The following is a 19909-nucleotide window of genomic DNA, read 5'->3' on the forward strand; positions in this document are numbered from 1 at the left end:
AATAAAATGGGTGAGATAGTTGGAAAAATTGGGAAAATAGGGAAAAAAACCACGTAAAATTGGTAAAAAACTAACCAAAATTGGTGAAAAACACGAATCGGCACAAAAAACACCGGGGACTGGGAGGGGACGGGGGTGGAAATAAAATGGGGGAGATTGTTGGGAAAATGGGGGGAAAAAACACGTAAAATTGGGAAAAAACTACACGAAATTGGTGAAAAACAGAGAAATCGGCACAAAAAACACCGGGGACTGGGAGGGGACGGGGTGGAAATAAAATGGGGGAGATTGTTGGGAAAATGGGGGGAAAAAACACGTAAAATTGGGAAAAAGTTAACCAAAATTGGTGAAAAACAGAAAAATCGGCACGGAAACACAGGGAGAGTGAAGGGACGGGGGAATTTAAAAATGTGTGGAATAGATGGAAAAATAGGGAAAATAGGGAAAAAACACATAAAATTGCTAAAAAACTAACCAAAATCAGCAAAAAAAGCAGAGAAATCGGCACGGAAACACAGGGACTGGGAAGGGACGGGGAAATGGAAACAAAATGGGTGAAATTGTGGAAAAAATGGGAAAAATCGGGGGGAAAATGAGAAATTGGCACGGAAACACAGGGACTGGGAAGGGACGGGGGAATGGGAAAAATGGGTGAAATTGTCGAAAAAATATGAAAAATCGTGAGAAAAATAATGAAAACAGGGAAAAAGCCACATAAAATTGGTAAAAAAACAACCAAAATCTTAAAAAAGCAACCAAAATCAGCAAAAAGCAGAGAAATCGGCACGGAAAACACAGGGATTGTGAAGGGACAGGGGAATGGAAAAAATGTGTGAAATTGTTGAAAAAATAGGAAAAATCGGGAAAAAAATAATGAAAATGGGAAGAAAAACACATAAAATTGGTAAAAAACTAACCAAAATCAGCAAAAAAGCAGAGAAATCGGCACAAAAAACACAGGGAGGGTGAAGGGACAGGGGAATGAAAAAAAATGTGTGAAATACTTGAAAAAATAGGAAAAATAGGGAAAAAATAGGAAAAATCGAGAAAAAAATAATGAAAATGGGAAGAAAAACACATAAAATTGGTAAAAAACTAACCAAAATCAGCAAAAAGCAGAGAAATCGGCACAAAAAACACAGGGAGGGTGAAGGGACAGGGGAATGAAAAAAAATGTGTGAAATACTTGAAAAAATAGGAAAAATAGGGAAAAAATAGGAAAAATGGGAAAAAAAACCACATAAAATCGTTAAAAACTAACCAAAATCAGTAAAAAACCAACCAAAATCATAAAAAACCCAAAATAATCAAAAATCAACCCAAATAATTAAAAAAACCCAAAGCATAAAAAACAGCCAAAATCATTAAAAAAGCCAAAATCATTAAAAAAACCCCAGTATCACCAAAAAAACCTCCCCAAATCCCCAAAAAAACACCCAAGATCACAAAAAACCACCAAAAACACCAAAAAAAACCCCAAAACACAAAAAAACCACAAAAAATTACCAACCCCGCCCAAATTACCAAAAAATATCCAAAATCACAAAATACCTCCCCGAATTACCAAAAAACACACAAAATCACAAAAAACCCTGAAATTGCCAAAAAACTTCCCCAAATCACCAAAAAACCTCCCCAAATCACCAAAAAGTCCCAAAATCACAAAAAAAACACCCAAAATCACAAAAAAACCACCCAAAATCATAAAAAAATAAGCAAAATCAAAAACCACACAAAATCATGAGAAAAACCACCCCCAAATCATAAAAAAACCCACAAAAATCACCAAAAAAACTCCCCAGATCAAAAAAAAAAAATCCCCAAATAAACAAAAACCGCCTGAAATCACCAAAAAAGCCCAAACTCACCAAAAAAACTCCCCATATCATAAAAAACCCTCCCCAAATCACAAAAAAAAACCCCAAAAATCACAAAAACATTTAAAATAATCAAAAAACACCCAAAATGAACAAAAAACACGCAACATTACCAAAAAACCAACAAAAATCACAAAAAACCCCAATCACCAAAAAACCCCCGAAATCACACAAAACCCACCCAAAATTGACAAAAACCACCCAAAATCAACAAAAAAACACCAAAATTAGCAAAAAACCTCCCCAAATCACAAAAAATCCACCAAATAACAAAAAAAGCCACAAAAATCACAAAAAACCTCCACAAATCACCAAAAAACAACCCCAAATTTCCCAAAAACCCAGCAAAATCACAAAAAAGTCCCCAAAATCATTAAAAAATCAAATCACCAAAAACCACCCAAAATAAAGAAAAAAAATCAACAAAAAAGTGACAAAATCATCAAAAAACCTCTCCAAATCACCAAAAAACCTCCAAAAATCATCAAAAAAACCTCTCCAAATCACCAAAAAACACCCAAAAATAACAAAAAAATCAGCAAAATTGACAAAATCATTAAAAAATCACCCAAATCTCAAGAAAACCCGCCCAAATCACCAAAAAAACCACAAAATCACCAAAAAACCACCCAAAATCACCCGAAGAAACACTCCAAATCATCAAAAAACACCTAAGTTTCCAAAAAAACCCAAAATCACCAAAAAATCCCATGAATCATCCAAAAAACACCCCAAATCACCAAAAAACCTCCCAAAATCATAAAAAAAGCCCAAATCACAAAAAAATACTCCCCAAACCACCAAAAAAACCCACCGAAATCACAAAAAAGCCCCTAAAATCATCAAAAAAGTTTCAACATCATAAAAAAATTTGAATCACTGAAAACCACCCAAAATTAACAAAAAAAATCACCCAAATTACGTCCCAAAATCATCCAAAAAACCCCCCAAAATCACAAAAAAAACCCCAAAATCACCAAAAAAACCCAAAATCACCAAAAAATTCCATTAATCATCCAAAAAACACCCCAAATCACAAAAAAAACTCCCAAAATCATAAAAAAAGCCCAAATCACAAAAAAAAACTCCCCAAACCACCAAAAAAACCACAGAAATCACAAAAAAGCCCCTAAAATCATCAAAAAAACTTCCAAAATCGTAAAAAAATCGAATCACCGAAAACCACCCAAAATTAACAAAAAAATCACCCAAATTACGTCCCCAAATCATCCAAAAAAATCCCAAAATCATCCAAAAAAATCCCCAAAATCACAAAAAAAACCCCAAAATCACCAAAAAAACCCAAAATCACCAAAAAATTCCATGAATCATCCAAAAAACACCCCAAATCACAAAAAAACCTCCCAAAATCAATAAAAAAGCCCAAATCACAAAAAAATACTCCCCAAACCACCAAAAAAACCACCGAAATCACAAAAAAGCCCCTAAAATCATCAAAAAAGTTTCAACATCTTAAAAAAATTTGAATCACTGAAAACCACCCAAAATTAACAAAAAAATCACCCAAATTACGTCCCAAAATCATCCAAAAAAATCCCCAAAATCACAAAAAAACCCCAAAATCATCAAAAAAATCCAAAATCACCAAAAAATTCCATGAATCATCCAAAAAACACCCCAAATCACCAAAAAACCTCCCAAAATCATAAAAAAGCCCAAATCACAAAAAAATACTCCCCAAACCACCAAAAAAACCACAGAAATCACAAAAAAGCCCCTAAAATCATCAAAAAAACTTCCAAAATCGTAAAAAAATTTGAATCACTGAAAACCACCCAAAATTAACAAAAAAATCACCCAAATTACATCCCCAAATCACCAGAAAACCCCCCAAAATCACAAAAAAACCCCAAAATCACCAAAAAATTCCATGAATCATCCAAAAAACCTCCCAAAATCATAAAAAAAGCCCAAATCACAAAAACATACTCCCCAAACCACCAAAAAAACCACCGAAATCACAAAAAAGCCCCTAAAATCATCAAAAAAACTTCCAAAATCGTAAAAAAATCGAATCACCAAAAACCATCCAAAATCACCAAAAAAAACACCCCAAAATCACCAAACAACCACCTAAAATCACCAAAAACCTCCCCAAATTACCAAAAACACCACCGAAATCACAAAAAAGTCCCCAAAATCCTCAGAAAAAGTTCCAAAATCATAAAAAAAATTGAATCACCGAAAGCCACCCAAAATCACCAAAAAAAACCCCAAAATCACCAAAAAAAACACCTAGAATCACCAAAAACCTCCCCAAATTACCAAAAAAAATACCGAAATCACAAAAAAGTCCCCAAAATCCTCAGAAAAAGTTCCAAAATCATAAAAAAATTCGAATCACTGAAAGCCACCCAAAATCACAAAAAAAACCCCCAAATCACCAAAAAAACAACCTAGAATCACCAAAAACCTCCCCAAATTACCAAAAAAACCACCAAAATCACAAAAAAGCCCCTAAAATCCTCAAAAAAAGTTTCAAAATCATAAAAAAATTCGAATCACCGAAAGCCACCCAAAAATACAAAAAAAAAACCCCAAAATCACCAAAAAAAACACCTAAAATCACCAAAAACCTCCCCAAATTACCAAAAAAACCACCGACATCACAAAAAAGTCCCCAAAATCATAAAAAAAAGTTTCAAAATCATAAAAAAATTCGAATCACCCAAAACCACCCAAAATTAACAAAAAAATCACTCAAATCACCTCCCCAAATCACCGAAAAACCCCCAAAATCACCAAAAAAATCCAAAAAAAATCCAAAAAAACCCCCAAAATCACAAAAAAAACCCAACAAAATCATCACAAAAATCCAAAATCACCAAATTTGGGGATTTTGGCGGGTCGGGGTGAGAATTGGGGTGAAAAAGGGAAGAAACGGGAGCGGCGGCACCGACCTGTTCACGTCCACGTCCTTCCCCTGGCGCTGCGCGTCCAGCAGCTGCTGGATGATGTCAGCGATGGCCATGACCTTCAGCTCCGCCTGGCTGCGCTCCCCTGCGGAAAAAACGGGGTGAAAACACGTGAAAACGGGCAAAAATGGGCAAAAATGGGGAAAAACGGGGAAAAACGGCGAAAAAATGGGGAAAAACGGGGAAACAATGGGGAAAAATCGGAGATTTCCCGGCTGGTTTATGTCAGCGATGGCCATGACCTTCAGCTCCGCCTGGCTGCGCTCCCCTGCGGAAAAAACGGGGTGAAAACACGTGAAAACGGGCAAAAATGGGGAAAAATGGGAAAAAACGGGGAAAGAATGGGGAAAAACAGGGAAAAAATGGGGAAAAAATGGGGAAAAATCGGAGATTTCCCGGCTGGTTTATGTCAGTGATGGCCATGACCTTCAGCTCCGCCTGGCTGCGCTCCCCTGCGGAAAAAACGGGGTGAAAACACGTGAAAACGGGCAAAAATGGGCAAAAATGGGAAAAAACGGGGAAAAACGGCGAAAAAATGGGGAAAAATGGGGAAAAAATGGGGAAAAATCGGAGATTTCCCGGCTGGTTTATGTCAGCGATGGCCATGAACTTCAGCTCCGCCTGGCTGCGCTCCCCTGTGGCAAAAACGGGGTGAAAACACGTGAAAACGGGCAAAAATGGGCAAAAATGGGGAAAAACGGGGAAAAACGGCGAAAAAATGGGGAAAAACGGGGAAAAACGGGGAAACAATGGGGAAAAATCGGAGATTTCCCGGCTGGTTTATGTCAGCGATGGCCATGACCTTCAGCTCCGCCTGGCTGCGCTCCCCTGCGGAAAAAACGGGGTGAAAACACCTGAAAACGGGCAAAAATGGGCAAAAACGGCGAAAAACGGGGAAAAACGGCGAAAAAATGGGGAAAAACGGGGGAAAAACGGGGAAACAATGGGGAAAAAACTGAGATTTCCCGGCTGGTTTATGTCAGCGATGGCCATGACCTTCAGCTCCGCCTGGCTGCGCTCCCCTGCGGAAAAAACGGGGTGAAAACACCTGAAAACGGGCAAAAATGGGCAAAAACGGCGAAAAACGGGGAAAAACGGCGAAAAAATGGGGAAAAACGGGGGAAAAACGGGGAAACAATGGGGAAAAAACTGAGATTTCCCGGCTGGTTTATGTCAGCGATGGCCATGACCTTCAGCTCCGCCTGGCTGCGCTCCCCTGCGGAAAAAACGGGGTGAAAACACCTGAAAACGGGCAAAAATGGGCAAAAACGGCGAAAAACGGGGAAAAACGGCGAAAAAATGGGGAAAAACGGGGGAAAAACGGGGAAACAATGGGGAAAAAACTGAGATTTCCCGGCTGGTTTATGTCAGCGATGGCCATGACCCTCAGCTCCGCCTGGCTGCACTCCCCTGCGGAAAAAACGGGGTGAAAATGAGGAAAAATGGGGAAAAAATGGGAAAAAACGGGGAAAGAATGGGGAAAAATGGGGAAAAATGGGGAAAAAATGGGGGAAAATCGGAGATTTCCTGGCTGGTTTATGTCAGCGATGGCCATGACCTTCAGCTCCGCCTGGCTGCGCTCCCCTGCGGAAAAAACGGGGTGAAAACACGTGAAAACGGGCAAAAATGGGCGAAAACGGGGAAAAACGGCGAAAAACGGCAAAAAAATGGGGAAAAATGGGGAAAAAATGGGGAAAACTCGGAGATTTCCCGGCTGGTTTATGTCAGCGATGGCCATGACCTTCAGCTCCGCCTGGCTGCGCTCCCCTGCGGAAAAAACGGGGTGAAAATGGGGAAAAATGGGGAAAAAATGGGAAAAAACGGGGAAAGAATGGGGAAAAATGGGGAAAAATGGGGAAAAACGGGGGAAAAATCGGAGATTTCCCGGCTGGTTTATGTCAGCGATGGCCATGACCTTCAGCTCCGCCTGGCTGCGCTCCCCTGCGGAAAAAACGGGGTGAAAACACCTGAAAACGGGCAAAAATGGGCGAAAACGGCGAAAAACGGCGAAAAACTGAGAAAGAATGGGGAAAAATGGGGAAAAAATGGGGAAAAAACGGGGAAAATTAGAGATTTCCCGGCTGGTTTATGTCAGCGATGGCCATGACCCTCAGCTCCGCCTGGCTGCGCTCCCCTGTGGCAAAAACGGGGTGAAAACACGTGAAAACGGGCAAAAATGGGCAAAAACAGGGAAAATGGGGAAAAAATGGGGAAAAAATGGGGAAAAAATGGGGAAAAAATGGGGAAAAAATGGGGGAAGGGGAAAATGGGAAAAAAAAGAGAAAATCCCCCCGTTATAGGGAATAAATCCCCCCGTTATAGGGAATAAATCCCCCCCGTTATAGGGAATAAATCCATCCGTTATAGGGAATAAATCCCCCCCGTTATAGGGAATAAATCCATCCGTTATAGGGAATAAATCCATCCGTTATAGGGAATAAATCCCCCCGTTATAGGGAATAAATCCATCCGTTATAGGGAATAAATCCCCCCCGTTATAGGGAATAAATCCCCCGTTATAGGGAATAAATCCCCCGTTATAGGGAATAAATCCCCCCCGTTATAGGGAATAAATCCATCCGTTATAGGGAATAAATCCCCCGTTATAGGGAATAAATCCATCCGTTATAGGGAATAAATCCATCCGTTATAGGGAATAAATCCATCCGTTATAGGGAATAAATCCCCCGTTATAGGGAATAAATCCATCCGTTATAGGGAATAAATCCCCCGTTATAGGGAATAAATCCATCCGTTATAGGGAATAAATCCCCCCCGTTATAGGGAATAAATCCCCCGTTATAGGGAATAAATCCATCCGTTATAGGGAATAAATCCATCCGTTATAGGGAATAAATCCATCCGTTATAGGGAATAAATCCATCCGTTATAGGGAATAAATCCCCCGTTATAGGGAATAAATCCATCCGTTATAGGGAATAAATCCCCCCCGTTATAGGGAATAAATCCCCCGTTATAGGGAATAAATCCCCCCCGTTATAGGGAATAAATCCATCCGTTATAGGGAATAAATCCCCCGTTATAGGGAATAAATCCCCCCCGTTATAGGGAATAAATCCCCCGTTATAGGGAATAAATCCCCCCCGTTATAGGGAATAAATCCATCCGTTATAGGGAATAAATCCATCCGTTATAGGGAATAAATCCCCCCCGTTATAGGGAATAAATCCATCCGTTATAGGGAATAAATCCATCCGTTATAGGGAATAAATCCCCCCCGTTATAGGGAATAAATCCATCCGTTATAGGGAATAAATCCCCCCCGTTATAGGGAATAAATCCCCCCCGTTATAGGGAATAAATCCATCCGTTATAGGGAATAAATCCATCCGTTATAGGGAATAAATCCATCCGTTATAGGGAATAAATCCTCCCCGTTATAGGGAATAAATCCATCCGTTATAGGGAATAAATCCCCCCGTTATAGGGAATAAATCCATCCGTTATAGGGAATAAATCCCCCGTTATAGGGAATAAATCCATCCGTTATAGGGAATAAATCCCCCGTTATAGGGAATAAATCCCCCCCGTTATAGGGAATAAATCCATCCGTTATAGGGAATAAATCCCCCGTTATAGGGAATAAATCCATCCGTTATAGGGAATAAATCCCCCCCGTTATAGGGAATAAATCCATCCGTTATAGGGAATAAATCCATCCGTTATAGGGAATAAATCCCCCCCGTTATAGGGAATAAATCCCCCGTTATAGGGAATAAATCCATCCGTTATAGGGAATAAATCCATCCGTTATAGGGAATAAATCCCCCCCGTTATAGGGAATAAATCCATCCGTTATAGGGAATAAATCCCCCCGTTATAGGGAATAAATCCCCCCCGTTATAGGGAATAAATCCCCCGTTATAGGGAATAAATCCATCCGTTATAGGGAATAAATCCCCCGTTATAGGGAATAAATCCATCCGTTATAGGGAATAAATCCATCCGTTATAGGGAATAAATCCCCCCGTTATAGGGAATAAATCCATCCGTTATAGGGAATAAATCCCCCGTTATAGGGAATAAATCCATCCGTTATAGGGAATAAATCCCCCGTTATAGGGAATAAATCCCCCGTTATAGGGAATAAATCCATCCGTTATAGGGAATAAATCCCCCCGTTATAGGGAATAAATCCCCCGTTATAGGGAATAAATCCATCCGTTATAGGGAATAAATCCCCCGTTATAGGGAATAAATCCCCCGTTATAGGGAATAAATCCATCCGTTATAGGGAATAAATCCCCCGTTATAGGGAATAAATCCATCCGTTATAGGGAATAAATCCATCCGTTATAGGGAATAAATCCCCCGTTATAGGGAATAAATCCTCCCGTTATAGGGAATAAATCCATCCGTTATAGGGAATAAATCCCCCCGTTATAGGGAATAAATCCATCCGTTATAGGGAATAAATCCATCCGTTATAGGGAATAAATCCATCCGTTATAGGGAATAAATCCCCCGTTATAGGGAATAAATCCATCCATTATAGGGAATAAATCCATCCGTTATAGGGAATAAATCCATCCGTTATAGGGAATAAATCCATCCGTTATAGGGAATAAATCCCCCCCGTTATAGGGAATAAATCCATCCGTTATAGGGAATAAATCCCCCCCGTTATAGGGAATAAATCCCCCGTTATAGGGAATAAATCCATCCGTTATAGGGAATAAATCCATCCGTTATAGGGAATAAATCCATCCGTTATAGGGAATAAATCCATCCGTTATAGGGAATAAATCCCCCCCGTTATAGGGAATAAATCCCCCGTTATAGGGAATAAATCCATCCGTTATAGGGAATAAATCCCCCCCGTTATAGGGAATAAATCCCCCCGTTATAGGGAATAAATCCCCCCCGTTATAGGGAATAAATCCCCCCGTTATAGGGAATAAATCCATCCGTTATAGGGAATAAATCCATCCGTTATAGGGAATAAATCCCCCCCGTTATAGGGAATAAATCCATCCGTTATAGGGAATAAATCCATCCGTTATAGGGAATAAATCCATCCGTTATAGGGAATAAATCCCCCCGTTATAGGGAATAAATCCATCCGTTATAGGGAATAAATCCATCCGTTATAGGGAATAAATCCCCCCATTATAGGGAATAAATCCCCCCCGTTATAGGGAATAAATCCCCCCCGTTATAGGGAATAAATCCATCCGTTATAGGGAATAAATCCATCCGTTATAGGGAATAAATCCATCCGTTATAGGGAATAAATCCCCCCATTATAGGGAATAAATCCCCCCCGTTATAGGGAATAAATCCCCCGTTATAGGGAATAAATCCCCCCGTTTTAGGGCAGAAATGTTCCCGTTATAGGGAATAAATCCTCCTGTTACAGGGCAAAAATCCCCCCGTTTTAGAGCAGAAATGTTCCCGTTATAGGGAATAAATCCCCCCGTTTTAGGGAATAAATCCCCCCGTTTTAGAGCAGAAATGTTCCGTTTTTAGGCAATAAATCCCCCCGTTTTAGGGCAGAAATGTTCCGTTTTTAGGCAATAAATCCCCCCGTTTTAGAGCAGAAATGTTCCGTTTTTAGGCAATAAATCCCCCCGTTTTAGGGCAGAAATGTTCCGTTTTTAGGCAATAAATCCCCCCGTTTTAGGCAATAAATCCCCCCGTTTTAGGGAATAAATCCCCCCGTTTTAGGCAATAAATCCCCCCGTTTTAGGGCAGAAATGTTCCGTTTTTAGGCAATAAATCCCCCCGTTTTAGGGCAGAAATGTTCCGTTTTTAGGCAATAAATCCCCCCGTTTTAGGCAATAAATCCCCCCGTTTTAGGGCAGAAATGTTCCGTTTTTAGGCAATAAATCCCCCCGTTTTAGGCAATAAATCCCCCCGTTTTAGGGCAGAAATGTTCCGTTTTTAGGCAATAAATCCCCCCGTTTTAGGGCAGAAATGTTCCGTTTTTAGGCAATAAATCGCTCCTTTTCCCCCTCAGCACACTTTGAAGCCGCTTCCCCTCATCCCGTCCCGGTTCCCCCCCGAGCCTCCTTTCCTCCAGGCCGAGCCCCCGCCGCTCCCACCGCCGCCGCTGCCCGGCTCCATCCCCTGCCCCGGACCCGCTGCTGCCGCTCAGGTCTCGTTATTTATTCTTATTTTAATTTTTTACCTTCTCCCTTTTTCCTTTTCTGCTTCATCCCGGCGGATCCCGCGGCCTAGGCCGCCGCGCTGCCGTAAAGCAGCGCCGGCCCGCGCCGTCGCGAAATGCCGTAAAGCGTCGTGCTGCACAAGGGGCGCGGTTTCCATAGCAACCAGCAGGGGGCGCCCGGAGCGCGCCGGGAGCGCCGCCGGCTTTGGGGGAAAATCCCGGGATTTGGGGGGAAATCCCGGGATTTGGGGGGAAATCCCGGGATTTGGGGGGAAATCCCGGGATTTGGGGAAAATCCCGGGTTTTGGGGGGAAATCCCGGGTTTTGGGGGGAAATCCCGGGTTTTGGGGGAAATCCCGGGTTTTGGGGGGGAAATCCCGGGATTTGGGGGGAAATCCCGGGTTTTGGGGGAAAATCCCGGGTTTTGGGGGAAAATCCCGGGTTTTGGGGGAAATCCCGGGATTTGGGGGGAAATCCCGGGTTTTGGGGGGAAATCCCGGGATTTGGGGGGAAATCCCGGGATTTGGGGGGAAATCCCGGGATTTGGGGGAAAATCCCGGGTTTTGGGGGGAAATCCCGGGATTTGGGGGGAAATCCCGGGATTTGGGGAAAATCCCGGGATTTGGGGGGAAATCCCGGGATTTGGGGGGAAATCCCGGGTTTTGGGGGGAAATCCCGGGATTTGGGGAAAATCCCGGGATTTGGGGGGAAATCCCGGGATTTGGGGGAAAATCCCGGGTTTTGGGGGGAAATCCCGGGTTTTGGGGGGAAATCCCGGGATTTGGGGGTTTTGGGGGAAAATCCCGGGATTTGGGGGAAAATCTCGGGTTTTGGGGGGAAATCCCGGGATTTGGGGGAAATCCCGGGTTTTGGGGGGAAATCCCGGGATTTGGGGGGAAATCCCGGGATTTGGGGGGAAATCCCGGGATTTGGGGGGGAAATCCCGGGATTTGGGGGAAAATCCCGGGTTTTGGGGGAAAATCCCGGGATTTGGGGGAAATCCCGGGTTTTGGGGGGAAATCCCGGGTTTTGGGGGGAAATCCCGGGATTTGGGGGAAAATCCCGGGATTTGGGGGGAAATCCCGGGATTTGGGGGAAATCCCGGGATTTGGGGGAAAATCCCGGGTTTTGGGGGAAAATCCCGGGATTTGGGGGGAAATCACGGGTTTTGGGGGAAATCCCGGGATTTGGGGGGAAATCCCGGGTTTTGGGGGAAAATCCCGGGATTTGGGGGAAAATCCCGGGATTTGGGGGGAAATCCCGGGTTTTGGGGGAAAATCCCGGGTTTTGGGGGAAAATCCCGGGTTTTGGGGGAAAATCCCGGGATTTGGGGGGAAATCACGGGTTTTGGGGGAAATCCCGGGATTTGGGGGGAAATCCCGGGTTTTGGGGGAAAATCCCGGGATTTGGGGGAAAATCCCGGGATTTGGGGGGAAATCCCGGGTTTTGGGGGAAAATCCCGGGATTTGGGGGGAAATCCCGGGTTTTGGGGGGAAATCCCGGGATTTGGGGGAAAATCCCGGGATTTGGGGGGAAATCCCGGGTTTTGGGGGAAAATCCCGGGTTTTGGGGGGAAATCCCGGGATTTGGGGGGAAATCCCGGGTTTTGGGGGAAAATCCCGGGTTTTGGGGGAAAATCCCGGGATTTGGGGGGAAATCCCGGGTTTTGGGGGGGAAATCCCGGGATTTGGGGGGAAATCCCGGGTTTTGGGGGAAAATCCCGGGTTTTGGGGGAAAATCCCGGGTTTTGGGGGGAAATCCCGGGATTTGGGGAAAATCCCGGGATTTGGGGGGAAATCCCGGGATTTGGGGGAAATCCCGGGTTTTGGGGGGAAATCCCGGGATTTGGGGGGAAATCCCGGGATTTGGGGGGAAATCCCGGGATTTGGGGGAAATCCCGGGTTTTGGGGGAAAATCCCGGGCTTTGGGGGGAAATCCCGGGATTTGGGGGAAATCCCGGGATTTGGGGGGAAATCCCGGGTTTTGGGGGGAAATCCCGGGTTTTGGGGGGAAATCCCGGGTTTTGGGGGAAAATCCCGGGATTTGGGGGGTTCTGGGGGGTCCCCTGGTTCCCCTGGTTGTGTTTGTGAAAAGTTGAGGGGGCGGGTGGATGCAGAGTCGCCTGGATCAGGGAATCAATCAGGGAATCAATCAATAAATCAATCAGGGAACCAATCAAGGAATCAATCAGGGAATCAATCAAAGAATCAATCAAGGTATAAATCAAGGAATCAATCAGGGAATCAATCCAGGAATCAATCAAGGAATCAATCAGGGAATCAATCAAGGAATCAATCAAGGAGTCAATCAGGGAATCAGCCAAGGAATCAATGAAGGAATCAATAAAGGAATTAATCAGGGATTCAATCAAGGAATCAATCAAGGAATCAACCAAGGAATCAATCAGGGAATCAATCCAGGAATCAATCAGGGAATCAGTCAAGGAATCAATCAGGGAATCAATCAAGGAATCAACCAAGGAATCGATTAAGGAATCGATCCAGGAATCAACCAAGGAATCAACCAAGGAATCAATCAGGGAATCAATCAAGGAATCATTCAATAAATCAATCAAGGAATCAACCAAGGAATCAATCCAGGAATCAATCCAGGAATCAATCAGGGAATCAATCAAGGAATCGACCAAGGAATCGATCAAGGAATCAACCAAGGAATCAATCAGGGAATCAATCCAGGAATCAACCAAGGAATCAATCCAGGAATCAACCAAAGAATCAATCAGGGAATCAATCCAAAAAAGTTCTTAATTTGCAAGGAATTGATGCATCATGTATGAGATATATGAATACGCAACAGGCATTTAAGGATTTTAAGGTTATTCCTTTGTTCACAAGGGATGCTTTTCGTGACTTTGTGTCCGAGAGCATCCGGATATCCGTAATTCTTTCCTTTTTGTCTTATAATTGTCCTAACTCTAAACCTTATTACTCTAATTGTGTTATTAGTTTTATAACCATTTTATTATTGTTAAACTTTTAAAATTCTAAAAACCAAGTTGATTGGCGTTTTTCACACCAGGGAGATGCTCCAGGCCCTTCCTCATCTTTATTGGAGCTCCACATCCCTCCTGTCCCTGGACACAGCGTTCCCAGGGTGTAAAAACATCCTTGTAGCTGATCTTACAGCTGCAGATTGAAAAGGGACAAATTCTGAAGGTCCCAGTGTTGGGATCGTGCTGTTTCCCCGTTAAAATCCGTTTTTTCCTCGGGATCGCTTTCAAATTCCCAACTGTGCTGGGATCCGCCCTGAGGGGCTGAGGATCAGCGCGCCCTCAGCACTCGGTGGTAGCAAAACATCGACTCCAGGAGGGAAAAACCGACTAAAAAGGGACAATTCCTGAATTTCTAAATAATGGGCTCGTGCTATTTCCCCGTTAAAATACAGTTTTTTCCCGGGGACTCCTTCCTAAATTCCCGCCGGAGCTGGGATCCGCCCTGAGGGGCTGAGGATCAGCGCGCCCTCAGCACACGGTGGTAGCAAAACACCGACTCCAGGAGGGAAAAACCGACTAAAAAGGGAAAAATTATGAACTTCTCAATAATGGGATCGTGCTATTTCTCCGTTAAATTGAAGTTTTTCCCCGAGGTCTCGTTCCCAAATTCCCGCCGGTGCTGGGATCCGCCCTGAGGGGCTGAGGATCAGCGCGCCCTCAGCACTCGGTGGTAGCAAAACACCGACTCCAGGAGGAAAAAAACGACAAAAAACCGACAAATTCTGAAATTCCCAGTAGGGGTATCATCCTGTTTCCCCGTTAAATCCAGTTTTTCCCGGGGACTCCTTCCTAAATTCCAGCCGGAGCTGGGATCTGCCCTGAGGGGCTGAGGATCAGCGCGCCCTCAGCGTTCGGTGGTAGCAAAACACCGACTCCAGGAAGGAAAAACCGACTAAAAAGGGACAAATTATGAACTTCTCAATAATGGGATCGTGCTATTTCCCCGTTAAAATCCAGTTTTTCCCCGGGAATTCCTTCCTAAATTCCCGCCGATGTTGGGATCAGCCCTGAGGGGAACCGCGCGGGGTGAGGCAGTCGCGCCACTCAGCGCTCGGTGGCAGCAAAACACCGACTCCAGGAGGGAAAAACCGACTAAAAAGGGACAATTTCTGAAATTCTAAATAATGGGATCGTGCTATTTCCCCGTTAAAATCCAGGTTTTCCCCAAATTCGCGCTTTCTCTGCGATTCCGCCCTGAGGGGAACCGCGCGGGGCTGAGGCGGCCGCGCCCCCTCAGCGCTGGGTGGTAGGAAAACACCGACTCCAGCAGGGGAAAAGCGACTAAAAAGGGACAATTCCTGAATTTCTAAATAATGGGCTCGTGCTAGTTCCCCGTAAAAATCCAGTTTTTTCCCGGGGTCTCGTTCCCAAATTCTCTCCGGTGCTGGGATCCGCCCTGAGGGGCTGAGGATCAGCGCGCCCTCAGCGCTCCGTGGTAGCAAAACACCGACTCCATGAGGGGAAAACCGACTAAAAAGGGACAATTTCTGAATTTCCCAGTAGGGGGATTATCCTGTTTCCCCGTTAAAATCCAGTTTTTCCCCGGGATCTCGTTCCTAAATTCCAGCCGGTGTTGGGATCCGCCCTGAGGGAACCACGCGGGGCTGAGGCGGCCGCGCCCCCTCAGCGCTGGGTGATAGGAAAAGAACGACTCCTGGAGGAAAAAAACGACTAAAAAGGGACAAATTATGAACTTCTCAATAGTGGGATCGTGCTATTTCCCCGTTAAAATCCAGGTTTTCCCCAAATTCGCGCTTTCTCTGCGATTCCGCCCTGAGGGGAACCGCGCGGGGCTGAGGCGGCCGCGCCCCCTCAGCGCTGGGTGGTAACAGAACACCGACTCCGGGAGGGAAAAAACGACTAAAAAGGGACAATTTGTGAACTTCTCAATAATGGGATCGTGCTATTTCCCCGTTAAAATCCAGTTTTTTTCCCGGGCACTCCTTCCCAAATTCCCGCCGGTGCTGGGATCTGCCTGAGGGGCTGAGGATCAGCGCGCCCTCAGCGCTGTGTGATAGCAAAACACCGACTCCAGGAGGGAAAAAATAACTGAATTTTCCTGCCAAAAGGACAAAAATCCCTCCTGGAGCGGGAGGGATTCCCGGGGAGTGCACGGAGGAGGAGCAGGGAAGGAGAATGCGCTGTTTGAAGGGTGAAGATGCTGAGGGGGTCCCTGGAAGCAAACCCAGCCCAGCCGAGGGGCAGCTGGATATTGAGAAAAACTTTATTTATTGGGAAAAGGTTCTTCACTAAAGGGTCGGGTACTGACCAGGATCCCCAGGGAATGGTGACATTCCCAAGGCTACGGGATTATTTTATCAGGGAGGGATTTTTGGGGTGTCTGTGCAGGGCTAGAGTTGGATTTAATGATTCTTCTGGCTCAGAATTTTCCGTGATTCCCAAAATGTCACAATATCCCTCACAGTAATTGTGCCTTCTCCTCTTTGGGAGGATTTGGAAGCCCTAAAGCCTTCAGCATCCTGCGATGATCCTAGATCTGACCCTGCTTAAAGCAGAAGGCTGGAAGAGGTCTGCTGGATTCTCTTACATCCCAAATTCTGCATCAATCCTATAAAATCATCTCGGCGTTCATCTGGGAACATCCAGCCACTTCTAAAACTCACATGAGCTCTGGAGACAGGGATTTTCTCAGATCTTGGTTGGGGAATTGGAAACTGTTTGGTTGTTGCTGTTTGCCAGGACCTTTTTGGTGCCACCAGCTCCCAGATCTCCTCCCTGGTGGCATCCTGGTCAATCCCTGGATTTTGGAGGGTTTATATCTTGGGAAAATCATTAATTTAGTTTAGATTTCATGCAGATATTTCTATTTCTCACAGAGAAAGGAGCTTCAGCCAGGTTGTTGCTGTTTGCCAAGACCTTCTTGGTGCCACCAGCTCCCAAATCTCCTCCCTGGTGGCATCCTGGTCAATCCCTGGATTCTGGAGGTTTTTATTCCTTGGGAAAATCATTAATTAATTTTAGATTTTGTATAGAGATTTCTTCATGTGGGGAAGAATAGATTTCATACAAAAATGGCTTCACGTGGGGAAGGAGCTTCAGCCAGGTTGTTGCTGTTGGCCAAGACCTTCTTGGTGCCACCAGCTCCCAAATCCCCTCCCTGGTCAATCCCTGGATTCTGGAGGATTTATTTCTTGGGAAAATCATTAACTTAGTTTAGATTTCATGCAGATATTTCTATTTCTCACAGAGAAAGGAGCTTCAGCCAGGTTGTTGCTGTTTGCCAAGACCTTCTTGGTGCCACCAGCTCCCAAATCCCCTCCCTGGCCAATCCCTGGATTCTGGAGGATTTATTTCTTGGGAAAGTCATTAATTTAGTTTAGATTTTGTACAGAAATTTATGTTTCTCACAGAGAAAGGAGCTTCAGCCAGGTTGTTGCTGTTTGCCAGGACCTTTTTGGTGCCACCAGCTCCCAGATCTCCTCCCTGGTGGCAACCTGGTAAAGCCCTGGATTCTGGAGGGTTTATTTCTTTATAAAATCATTATTTAAGTTTAGATTTTGTACGAAGATTCCTTCACGTTGGAAAGGAGCTTCAGCCTGGAGAGAATCCCAGAATGCTGGCATGGTTTGTGTTGGAATGGACTTGAATTGGAACAAGTTGAAATGGGGTTTAAATCATCCTCCAGCAGGCACAAGGTGATGGATTTCAAATATTCCCAATATATTTGTGCCTCCCTAAAAACAAATCCTCATTCAAATATTCCCAATATCCTTGTGCCTCCCTAAAAACAGCTCCTCACTCAAATATTCCCAATATCCTTGTGCCTCCCTAAAAACACCGATTCTGGGAGGAAAAAAACAACTAAAAAAGGACAATTTCTGAAGTTCTCACTAATGAGCTCCTGCTATTCTCCAGTTAAATCCGATTTTTCCTTGGGGTCTTGTTCCCAAATTCCCTAAAAATTCCTGAGTGAGGACTAAAAACTCCTCCCCTGCTCCTTATCAGCTTCATCCACTGATTACAGCACCTTTTTATCTTAATATTATTTTTTTTTTCTTCCCCCAAATTTTCTGCTTCTTTAGCTCGGAATCATCAAGAAAATTCAATTTTGGGAGCCGGGTATTCCCAAAAACCCTCCCACCTGCTGCCCCCATCAACAAAAAACACACTTTTTTATTTTTCTTCCCCATTTCAGATTCCAGCCCATTTCCTGACCTCGGGAATGTTGTAAAATGTGTTTACAGACAGCATAAGTACATCTGATTTTATTCTGATTAATTCCTGCAGCTCTGTTGGTATTCCGAGGATAATCGACTTGGCTCGACACGCTCCCGGGCAGTTCTGTTTATTATTTTACAGCATCATTTTAAAGCTTCAATCTTCTCTTAATAACTTTATTTTTTTTTAATAAAGTACAAAAAATAAGTACCAAAAAAAAATGTGTAAATCAGAGAAGGTTTAAGCTTTAAAATGTGCAGTGAAGCATTTAGAATGCAGTCAAGGCACAGAGCCTGTCCGAGACCACTCAGATCCTGGGAATTGTAGAATTCCAGGGAATTGATGGGGAAAGATAAACCACGGACACAATTTCCATCTTTGGAACGTGGCTCTGACCTCGACTGCTGCCTAATGGAAACAAAACAAATAAAAAAATTTTGGATTTAAGAACCCATGGAGCAATCGGTTTAATTTGGTTTCCTATGTAAAAAAAAACAAAACAGGGCGGGTGAGGAGAGATCTGCAATTCCAGGGAATGGTGCTTTGTTCCACCTCGCTTTAAATTCTCAAAATTTCACTTTCTTCATCAAAATCCATCCGTCTCTCTCCTGCGTAATTAATAGATCTGAGGATGCAGGAGATAATTCCCACCTGCAAGCTCCTGGATGATTTTTTTGGGAGTTGGCAGCTCCGATTTGTCGGGTTTTAGGCCTTTGGGTTGGTTGGGATGAACTCATCCTTCCAAGCACCGAGGAAAACCAGGAAAAAAACCCCAAAATCTGGGAGAGGCGCCGAGTTGTAAAATCAATGATTTGGATGCTCAGAAGTTTCCTCCTCATCCACACAGAAACGTCCTCGAGCTGCACCAGGGGAGGATGAGGTCGGACATCAGGAGCAATTTCCTCATGGAAAAGATGGAATCTTCATCTCACTGAATGGAATCCCCGTTCCTGGGAGCGCCCGGAAAACCCGTGGACGTGGTTTGAAGGAAGGTGGGCGTGGATTTGGGGCTCTCAAAGGTCTTTTCCATCTTTCAGAGTTCTGCGATTGGTGGCTGGAGGTTGGAATTTCCTCTGAAATGTGATTTTTTGCCCATCAATGCTGAGGGTTCCTGCCGTGATTTTTCCCAATGCGTGGAAAAGGTTCCGTTTCGTCCCAGATCTCTGGGGTGAATTCCAGTGCTTTCAATCCCCTCATCCTCAAAAACTGCTCTTTGTTGTGTTTTTTGGGAATTTCCCAAACTGCAGGAATGAAAGAGAGAGGTAAGAGCGAGCGCGGGATTCCCAATCTCTTCAATCCCAGCTCCTCGTGGATCCGCGTGCAAATCCAGAGTGTTGGATTTGATTTCCTTCTCGCTGTCACAAGGGAGAAGATGGAATTGATTTAACGTGAGAAAGGAATTCTGTCTCCAGGTTTTTCCATGGGATGTGCTCCAGGATGTCCAAACGATCCGCGGGCGACCTCCCGCGAGATCCAGCAGCTCCGGCAAGGATCTAAGGAAGCTTCTCCATGGTCAGAGCTCCGGAAATTCCGTGTGTACCCAGAGGGAAAAGCAAAGTAGCAGCAGCCACAGGAAAACAGCTTCAGATCCCAAAACTTCCCTGTCGTTTTCCCAAATGTTCTGCTTGGATGAAGGATGCTGTGGATCCTCCCTTACTCCGTGTCGGATCCGTGGTCGGATGAAGGAACGTGCCAGGGTTGAGCCTCAAACGGAGGAGGTGCTGCATGAGAGGAACAAAAGATAAAAACCAGACTCGGAAAATTCGGATTAACT

At 44.3% G+C, this 19909-nt stretch overlaps 2 protein-coding genes across 10 annotated transcripts in view; both read right to left on the minus strand.

Annotated features, from left to right (window-relative positions):
* ELP3 (elongator acetyltransferase complex subunit 3) overlaps positions 1 to 11048 on the minus strand; it is a 111167-nt gene extending 100119 nt beyond the window's left edge. For 2 of the 5 annotated variants that reach the window (XM_085574329.1, XM_085574326.1), the window contains exons 1-2: positions 10965 to 11048; positions 4799 to 4898 (exon numbers count right to left, since the gene is read on the minus strand). Coding sequence is in view for 4 of the 5 variants with exons in the window: in XM_085574326.1 (XP_085430452.1) it covers positions 4799 to 4898; positions 10965 to 10992 (128 nt within the window). In the remaining variant the exon portion in view is untranslated. Of the gene's footprint in view, positions 1 to 4798; positions 7295 to 10964 lie in introns of those variants that run through there. The other 3 variants (XM_085574325.1, XM_085574327.1, XM_085574328.1) reach the window with 3 other exon arrangements.
* A 5114-nt stretch (positions 11049 to 16162) lies between these two features.
* The window catches only part of FBXO16 (F-box protein 16), a 51553-nt gene continuing 47806 nt past the window's right edge, over positions 16163 to 19909 (minus strand). For 4 of the 5 annotated variants that reach the window (XM_085574321.1, XM_085574317.1, XM_085574318.1 and 1 more), the window contains one exon: positions 16163 to 19856. In XM_085574321.1, the coding sequence (XP_085430447.1) occupies positions 19719 to 19856 (138 nt within the window). In that variant the 3' untranslated portion in view covers positions 16163 to 19718. The remainder of the gene's footprint in view (positions 19857 to 19909) is intronic. The other variant, XR_014953509.1, reaches the window with a different exon arrangement.

Source organism: Lonchura striata, chromosome 3, assembly GCF_050655825.1.
Source record: "Lonchura striata isolate lonStrDom1 chromosome 3, ASM5065582v1, whole genome shotgun sequence".
Classification (NCBI taxonomy): domain Eukaryota; kingdom Metazoa; phylum Chordata; class Aves; order Passeriformes; family Estrildidae; genus Lonchura; species Lonchura striata.